General features: G+C 44.3%; 1 protein-coding gene across 1 annotated transcript in view; it reads left to right on the top strand.

Moving 5' to 3' along the window:
* Nucleotides 1-9,651, top strand: part of LOC109912386 (gastrula zinc finger protein XlCGF57.1-like) — a 75,299-nt gene extending 65,648 nt beyond the window's left edge. Inside the window, exons 4-5 of the mRNA XM_048619599.1 lie at nt 6,839-7,002; nt 7,885-9,651. Coding sequence (XP_048475556.1) covers nt 6,839-7,002; nt 7,885-8,522 — 802 coding nt within the window. The 3' untranslated portion in view covers nt 8,523-9,651. The remainder of the gene's footprint in view (nt 1-6,838; nt 7,003-7,884) is intronic.
* The last annotated feature ends 319 nt before the right edge of the window (nt 9,652-9,970 follow it).

Below are 9,970 nucleotides of genomic sequence, written 5' to 3'. Positions count from 1 at the left end.
GCTGCTTGGCCTGCTGTGTTCATCCAGCTCTACACCTTGTTATCTCATCATCTGACTGAATTGTAACAGGCTTACGGGCCAAATAGCCTATTCTTATTCTTACTTGTTATAGTCTTATGGTCTTAATTTTATATGTTTTAAAACAATCAGATCCCCTCTCATCCTTCTAAACTCTACTGAATATAGACTCAGATAAACCAATCCCTTCTCATAGCACAGTCCTACCAACACGAGTAACAGCCCCATGAATCTCCATGCAGTCCTTCTATTGCAAGTATATCCTTTCTCAGATAGTGAGACCAATACTGCACACAATACTCCAGGTGTGGTCTCACCAAAGCACTGTACAACTCCAGTAAGGTACCCCAAATTCTGAACTGAAATCCTCTTGCAAAGAAGGCCAGTATACCATTTGCCCTCGTAACTGCTTACTGCACCTGCCTGCCTACTTTCATTGACAGGTGTATTAGAGTACCCAGGTCCTTTTATGGATTACGTTTCCTAATATTTCACCACTTAAATAGTACTCTTTCTTTTTGTTTTCACACCAAATTGTATAACTTCACATTTAACCACGTTATATTGCATTTGCCCTGTGATTTCCCACTCACTCAACTTGTCTAAATCACCTTGAAGCCTCCTTACATTCTCCTCACAACACACAATTCTGCCCAGTTCTGTGTCATTGACAAACTTGGAAATGTTGCATTTGGTCTTTTCATCTAGGTTAACTATAAACATTGCAAATAGCTGGAGCCCAAGCACTGATCCTTGCTGTACACCATTATGCACTTGGAAAAAGACCCATTTATGCCCATGCTGTGTTTCCTGTCTGTCAACCAATTCTCAATCTATGCCAATATACTAATGCTACCCCATGTATTCTAAATTTGTCCATTAATTCCTATGAGGGATCTTATCAAAAGCCTTCTGAAAATCTGAACGCACCACTTCCACTTGTTCTCCCTTATCTATTCCACTAGTTAAATCATCAAAAATCTCCATTAGATTTCTTAAGCATGATTAGCCTTTCATAAATCCACGCTAGATTTGCACAATCATGTTAATGCTTTCCAACTGTTCTGTTGTGACACTTTTTTATAATAGATTCTTAACATTTTCCACACCACTGGTGTTAGGATAGTTGGTCTGTAATTCTCCATATTTTCTCTCTCTCTCCCTTTTTAAATAGTGGAGTTACATTTGCTGTCCCCAACCTGTAGGAAATGTTTCAGAGTCTATAGAATTTTGGAAGTTAACTGCCAAAGTATCCAATATTTCCAGGGCTGCTTCCCTTAGTACTCTGGGATGTAGATATCATGCCTTGGTGATTTATCAGCCTTTAACCCCATTAATTTCCCTAGCACTATTTTCTTCAAAATTCTGATTTCCTTCAACTCTTCTCTCTCATTAGACCCTTGGTTCCCTAACATTTATGGGAGGTTATTTGTGCTCTCTTTTGTGAATACAAAACCAAAGTACGTGTTCAATTCTTCTACCATTTCTTTGTTGCTCATTATAAATTCACCAGCTTCTGACTGTAAGAGACCTACATTTGTCTTTGCTAACATTTTTCTCTTCACATATTTATATTTACAGAGAGTAAACTCAAACCACACATCACATCAAGATCTGATAGAGACAATTCATTCAATAGGACTTGAATTTCATTGGCCTTTGACCAAGAAAGTAAAATGGTCAGAGATAGTAAGAATTGCCGATGCTGGAGTCAGAGATAACACAGTGTGGAGCTGGAGGAACACAGTAGGCCGAGCAGGAAAAGTGACGTTTCGGGTCAGAACCCTTCTTCAGAAATGGGGGAGGGGGAAGGGAGCTCTGGAATAAATAGTAAGGAGGGGTGGGGCTGGGGCAGGTAGGTGGGATGGCGATAGGTGAGTGCAGGTAGGCAGTAGTGGGGATTGGTCAGTGAGATGGGAGGAGCGGATAGGTGGGAGAGAAGACGGATAGGTCAAAGAGGGATGAGAAGGAGGGTTGGTGATGGGATGAGGCTGGGGGTGGGGAGATTTTGAAGCTAGTAAAGTCCACATTGAGACCATGGGTTGTAGGCTCCCAAGGCAGAATATAAGGTGCTGCTCCTCCAGTTTCTGGGTGGTGTCCTTGTGACACGGGAGGAGGCCCAGGATGGACATATCATCCAGGGAGTGGGAGTGGGAGGGGGAGTTGAAGTGGTTTGCGATGGAAGGTGTTGCCATTTGTTGCAAACCGAGCGCAGGTGCTCTACAAAGTGGTCTCCGAGCCTCCGCTTGGTCTCACTAATGTAGAGGAGGCCACATCGGGAGCAGCGGATGCAATAGGCCACATTAGCGGATGTGCAGGTGAACATCTGTCTGATGTGGAAGGTTTTGTTTGAGTCCTCAGGTGGAGGTGAGTTGGGAGCTGCACTTCTTCCGGTTGCAGGGAAAGGTACCGGGGGTGGTGGGGCTAGTGGAGAGTGTGGAGTGGACGAGGGAGTTGCAGAGAGAGTGGTCCCTACAGAAGGCAGATAGGGATGGTGATGGAAATATATCCTTCATTGTGGAGTCAGATTGCAGGTGGCAGAAGTGGTGGAGAATGATGCATTGAATCTGGAGATTAGTGGGGTGATACATGAGGACAAGGGGTTTCTGTCTTTGTTTTTGTTGCGGCGAGGGGATGTGAGAGCAGAGGTGCGGGAAACGCAAGAGATGCGGTCAAGAGCGTTTTCGACCACTGAAGGGGGAAAGTTACTACCTTCAAAACCTCCCCACCCCAGCCTCATCCCATGACCAACCCTCCCTCTCATCCCCACCTCCCTGACCTGTCCGTCTTCTCTCCTACCTATCCCCCTCTCATCTCTGCCTCCTTTTCCTGTCCAACTTCTCCCCCACCTATCCGCCCCTCCCACCTCACTGACCAATCCCCACCATTGCCTTCCTGCACTCACCTATCATCGTCCCACCTATCTTCCCCAGCCCCATCCTTCCTCTCTATTTATTTCAGAGCCCCTATCCCCCTCCCCCATTTCTGAAGAAGGGTCCTGACCCGAAACGTCAGCTTTCCTGCCCATCTGATGCTGCTTGGCCTGCTGTGTTCCTCCAGCTCCACATGAAGTAAAATGGTCTGTGGCTAAGGGAAAAGATTTTGGAGATCAATGTAACTGGAAATGCCCCAGGAAATTCAAAATCCTGCCCAAACCACACCTGTTTTTAAAAAAATGGTGGAAGTACTCAGCAGGTCAAGCAGCATCTGTAGATGAAAAACAGCATTAATGTTTCAGGTCAACATGACCCTTTATCAGTCCAGGAGGCCTGTGTTCACTTCTGGGCACCATACCTGAGGAAGGATATGCCATACTGGCTCTTGGATCAGAGCAGTGAGATGAACCCCAATGATATATGGATTCTGAGGGATAAATTATGATACACAGACATTATAGCACAGAATGAAGGCATTCAGCCCTTGAAGTCTCCGTAGCACAATCCAGACTGTCACATTCCCCTGCCCAGTTAACAATGTCCTGCAAAGTTATTTCTTTGGGTAAATATACAATATCCTTGATAAATCATTGACTTTCTCTGAGACCACCTTCTCTTAGAAAGTGAGTTCTGGTATTCCCACGTGTTGTGTCTTTAAAAAAATGTCCTCACATTTTCCACCACCCCCCCATGTCTTTTCCCAAAAGCCTTGTATCTGTTTTCCATAATCTTTACCCATCACATAACAGTCATAATGTTTTCTTGTCTACCTCATATAAACCTGTCAAAACCGTACAGACCTAAAGTGTGCTAACCAGAACTGGACTCTAGGTGTGTTCTAAACAGTGCTTTATAGAAGGTCTGTATCCTCTTCCTTTGTCCTCAATACCTCTATTTATGACAAAATATATATTTTGCTAACTGCTCTCTCAAAATTTCCTGCCACCTTCAAAAATCTACACACATCAATCTCCAGGTCCCTGCGTCCTTGCACACTCTTTATATCTCTGCTTGATATATATATTTCCTCTCATTATCTTTTTCTGAACATGTATAATATCATAGTAAGCTCCAAAGGTGAATCCTATTCAACTCAATGAATGAACTGTTCTCTTTGCTGAGTTCTTTACAACATTTTAAGTTTTTAAAAACTGAACCAACTGTGGATGCTGTAAATCAGAAACAAAAACAGAAATTGCCAGATATGCTCAGCAGGTTTGGCAGCATCTGTGAAGAGAAATCAGAGTCACCGTTTCGGGTCTGGTGACCCTTCCTCAGAAGAACCCGAAACGGTGACTTGGATTTCTCTTCACAGATGCTGTCAGACCCGCTGAGCTTTTAAGTTTTTATTTCAGTTGAAGGTTGATTTCCCTGGATTTTAAAGCTTTCAGTATATTAATTGGTACTGCAATATTAGAATGAAACTGTCTTCACTATGATTCCACCAATCCTCATTTAAAAAAAAACTCCTTGACCCCACTAGCCATGCAAACTAGCCCACCTTCTCTGACCTCCTCTTGCCCTCAAAAGTCCAGGAATTTGATGACTCCCCCCAGGAGTTATCACCTGCATCTACTATTTCTTATTAATGCACTGCTGTAAGGTAACATCATCCTAAAGCATGACGATGACTCTCATATGTACATTGACAAAGTCCAGCTTTATTCACCACTATCCTCTCCATTTTCCATTTCCGATGTCAGATAAGCAGCCTAATGATTTAGCAATGTTGACTAAAGATAAATTCTCTCCATTATAACTTGGAAGACCAAGGCTATTTGATAGATATTAAATAAAAAAATTCCCTCACAACAGAGTCCAGCGTTTCCCTGTAAACCATGTGCGGCTGGCCCTGTGATCAGTGTGGTAGGAGGATGCACTGAATATCCTCTATCACGGGGAGCAGCTAAATGGCCTGTCCAGGATGTGAACTCCTATGTTCTCAGAGTCACTGACTCACTGGACCATGCCCCACAGAGAGAAAGAGAGCAGTCTCTTGTGAGTGTGAGGGAGCTGGTGCTCCACTAGTTGCAGTGACTCCATGAATCTCTTCTCACATGTGGTCTCAGACATAATGGTCAACAATTTATCAAGTACGTTGTATATCTACCCGAAGAAATAACTTTGCAGGACATTGTCAATTGGGCAGGGGAATGTGACAGTCTGGATTGTGCTATAGAGACTTCAAGGGCCGAATGCCTTCATTCTGTGCTATAATGTCTTCTTCCTATTGTGAGTTCACTGGTGCATCAGCATGTTTACCAGATGTGTCAATTTCAACAGGAGGAGAACAGTCTCTCACCACTATGCTCACTGGTGTCCAAGAAATTCATCAGGATGTTGCCTGGGGTGAAGAGAGGTTGGATAGACTGGCATTCTTTTTTTGTTCAAGCAGAGAAGGCTGAAGGGAGGTCTGACGGAAGTGTACAAAGTTCTGAGGGGCCTATTCAGGTTAGAGATGGAGAAACATTTCCACTTTGTAGAGGGGCCAATAACCAAGGGCACAGTCTTAAGGTAAGGAGTAGGAGGATAAGAAGTTTAAGGAAAATGTCTTTTTTTCCCTCAGAGGTATCTGAAACTCATTGCCCAGAAGAGTGGTTGAGACAGCAACCCTCAAGACATTTAAGAATTATTTAGATAAGCATATGAAACATTCGATTCCACCCTTGGGTGACTGTCTGTGCGGAGTTTATACATTCTCCCGGTGTCTGTGTGGGTTTCGGTTTCCTCCCACAGTCCAAAGATATGCAGGCTAGGTGGATTGGCCATGCTAAATCGTCCGTAGTGTTCAGGGATGTGTAGATGGATCATAGGGGGATGCTCTGAGGGTCGGTGTGGACTTGTTGGGCCGAAGGGCCTGTTTCCACATTACGGATTCTATGAAAATGGGATTAGAATAGAACTTTTCTGAAGAAGGGTCCAGACCCGAAACGTCAGCTTTCCTGCTCGTCTGATGCTGTGTTCATCCAGCTCTACACTTTGTTATCTTAGAATAGACAGATGTTTGACTTGCGCGGACGCAGTGTTTCGAAGGGTTTCTATCTGTGTTGCAAAAACTCTATGACTCTCACCAGTTTCCAGCTGAGAGAATGTGTGAGGGTCCCAATCACACCGATGTTTGAAATCTCTTCCCACAGGGAAAAAAGGCAAAGATTTCTCCTTCCATATAGAAAGGCCGCTGATGTGATGAAGTTCGTTCCGAATCCAGTGGCTTGTCAGGTTTAGACATGATAGTTTCCTGTATGTTAGTCCTCCCCTTAAGATAGCATTTAGAAAAGTCCTTACTATAGAGGCAGGATAGAAATTCAGAACAGACTATTCTATTTTCTCTGCAACATTATTTCCCCAAAGCTGTCACTTCCAATCGTTATCGCTTGAGAAAACCCTTGACCCTGTCCAGGACTAGTCCCGCCCACATTCTCTCCGATTGGTTGGAAGACGAATTACACCTCAGGTCCTCCGGTCCCGTTCCCTCTTCCTATTGGCCTGGATATGCTGTCAATTCATCGGGTCCCGTCATGCGCAGTGCTGGCCTTGGGGCTGGGCTTGTGGAAAAGTCTGAAACGCGATGGTTGTTGTTGGGTTGCGAGGGAGGGATGGTGTCAACGGGTGGTTTGGGATCCTTCGTAGTAACATCACGACTTTAAACTCCAAGCGGTAGGACATCTGAGTCAGCGGTAGCTGCTTGGGTATTTTTTTTCCGACTCAAGGCCCGGGTGAACAACGACCATCTTTATGGCGCAGGGCGCATGCGTAGCGTTGAGCTGGGAATCAGCCCCGCCCTCTTTGTGCAGTCTGATTGGAGAAGCATCTACCAATTATGGACTTGGGCCTCCACCACTCTTGATCCAATTGGTGTAGAGGTTCCGTCTTTCATACACCAGGCGTGCGGTGATGGCTGGGAAGAGGAAACCGGCACAGGCCATTCTGCCCATTAAGGCCGCTGCGGTCCTCAGCATTATCGTGGCTGATTTTCTATATAGTTACCATACATCCGCTCTTCCCATGCTCCTGGATACCTCCTCCCGCCTAAAAAGTCATTTCAGAAGTGTGTTCGGTGACTCCATGGTCTTCTGTGGTGGCAATTCGACAGGTTCACCACCATCTGAGTGAAGATATTTTTCTTCATCTCGTCCAAAATGACCTGTCGTGTAGCCTGAGACTGAGACTTCTTGGGCTGAACCCCCGGGTCACGTTAGAACTGATCCCTACATGCAGTCTGCCCAAGCTTGTCAGAGTTTTATATGATTCAATGAAATGCCCTCCCTACCAGAGTACAGGCTTTGTACGTGACAGTGGGAAATCACTTATTTTCACCTCTGCAGCCAATAGAGAGGGCGATGAAATTGGCAGCTGGCGAAATCAGGTACACTTTGTGGAGCTGCACATCCTAATTCAGAATAGACAGTTGCTCGTTTACAACCACGACTCTTCACCCTCCCTCCTGGAAACAGGTCCAGGGGAATGATTCACATCTTCGTTCAGCGAGTGGAGGATGGTTTACATCAGACAATAGGGTGTTGGGGGCCAGTAAGTAAGATGATACACTTTAGAGGAAGAGTACAATGAAGGTCTGAGCACTGGTGAGGAAAGAAACCCTAGGAGGTGGGTGGGGAGGATACCCCCACAAGTCTCAAATCAGACTCATTGATTTTATTCTCAGGCTGCAGATGAACTGGGGAAGGGAACCACATAGAGGAAAGGGATTGAAAAATCTGAGAGTTGAGTACACAAATGGCGGAGATGGATTTCAGCAGGGAGGAGGGAGAGTGAATGGAACAGGGATTTACAGCTTCCTTTACAGTTCAAACACATTCTCTTTTACTCTTTTTCAAATCAATTTCACAGGTTATTGGAAGAAGAGGATTTTCAGCCAGAAAACCCAAAACAACCATCACTTAATTGACAGAATCACTCATTTCACTATAAGCTGACTTCGGTAGGATTTTGAACATGGAATCAAACAGCACCATTCAGAAGAGTGAGAAACCGTACACATGTGTGTGTGGCCGAGGCTTCAGCCATTCATCTGGCCTGTCTAGACACAAGCGCAGTCACGACGTGGGGAAACCATGGAAATGTGCGGACTGTGGAAAGGAATTCAATTACCCATCAGAGCTGGAAATTCATCATCGCAGTCACACTGGTGAGAGACCGTTCACATGCTCTGCCTGTGGGAAGGGGTTCACTGCATTATTCGGCCTCCAGTCACACCAGCGAATTCACACTGAGGAGAAGCCATTCATTTGCACCTTCTGTGGAAAGAGGTTCAGGCAATCATCTGCCCTTACTGTACACCAGCGAGGTCACACTGGGGAGAGGCCCTTCACCTGTTCTGTGTGTGGGAAAGGATTTACTCATTCATCTGTACTACTGAAACACCAACGAGTTCATACCGGAGAGAGACCATTCACCTGCTCTGAATGTGGGAAGGGATTTGCTCAGTCATCCCAGCTGCTGACTCATCAGCGCATTCACACTGGAGAGAGACCATTCACCTGCTCCCTCTGTGGGAAGGGTTTCACTCAGTTAGCCAATCTGTTGACACATGAGAGAGTTCACAAGTGATTACAGGAATTGGATTCTTTTGTTATTATTGCTGGTAATCACTTCCAGGACTGAATTATGTTCATTATGACAATTGGGGTTTGTTTCTGCTGATGATAAACCCTGTAATTAGGCTGGAGGTTAATATTTTGCATGCATAGATGATTGTCTTCCTAAGATGCAATGTTCCTTTAAAAATCACTGTCTTCTGATCTTTCCCCATAATTCATGGCCTTTCGTCAGAAAGATTTTACAACAATGTTATGAACTTTTACTTCAACCCTAAATTGATTTTTAGTGTGAATATTATAATTCAGTGCCTGAAAGGTTTCACTGATTAACATCTCTAATGAGCACATGCTGATGAATCCTTGCTGATAATTCTGACTGACTTGCATGTTCCACACAGCGGCCTTTCCATTATCCACCAGAAAGAAAGGGAATGGGAATTGCTGGAGAATCAAGAGTATCCATAAGAACTTAACACTAGAAATAGGATCAAAACGTGGACATTCAGCTCTTCAAGCCTGCTCTGCCATTCAATACAATTATAATTTTCTACTTCATTTTTCTGCGCTATCCCCATTTCCCTGGATGTCTTTAATATGCAGTAATCCATAGATCTCAGTCTTGAACACACTCAATGAGTGAGTTTCCACAGCACTTTGAGGCAGTGAATTCCAAAGATTTGCCATTCTGAGTGAAGATATTCCTCCTCATCTCCATCCTTCATGGCGTGTGCCTTATTCTGTGTTCCCTGGTTCTATTGTAGGCCTTGAACCAAGACAACCATGCTGTACGATTCTGACTTTAATTTTGACCTTGATAATGATAAATATTAAGATGATTTTACAATCCATGTATAAACCAACTAGGTTGGTAAAGGTTAAAACAGGCTGCCAAGAGACTAGAAAGAGATTTAACAGTGATCCACATTGGCTTCAACCTAATCCCACACTCTGTCTCATGGAGTAACTATTCAGAGGAGACACTGCCATCAACTGTAGAGATCAACATTCCGCATTGCGTGTCCGTTCCCTGGGATCAGTAAACTATCCTCATCTGTCATGGTTCGTATGTTTTTTTTCCTGTCTATTTAACTCCTGTGTCATATCTAAACTGTTGTTCTTAATAAATCTGTTTGAAATCACTCATGAGTTCTATCCCCTTTTAAAGTAATCTGATACTCCTGGACGTTAAGTTTGCAAAAGGTTTAAAACTGAGATCATGGTGGTGGAGATCAGAGGCTTGAGAAAGAACAGTCTCAGTTACACACAGGTGGAGAAATTCCTAAGTGAGGTCAGGAGTGTACCACGACATTGACACATTATGGGAAAGACTGACGGACAGCCTGAGGGAGAAAATAGGCACGCAGCAGGGCAGAGATATCCTGAGGATAATAGAAGAACTTGACAGGGATTATGAGTATTCATGATAGGCTGTGTAATGAAGTGCACAAAGGCAAAATG

This window comes from Rhincodon typus, chromosome 43 (assembly GCF_021869965.1).
Source record: "Rhincodon typus isolate 14 chromosome 43, sRhiTyp1.1, whole genome shotgun sequence".
NCBI lineage: Eukaryota > Metazoa > Chordata > Chondrichthyes > Orectolobiformes > Rhincodontidae > Rhincodon > Rhincodon typus.
Note: the sequence above shows the minus strand (reverse complement) of the source record. Positions and strands in the feature narration are given on the sequence as shown.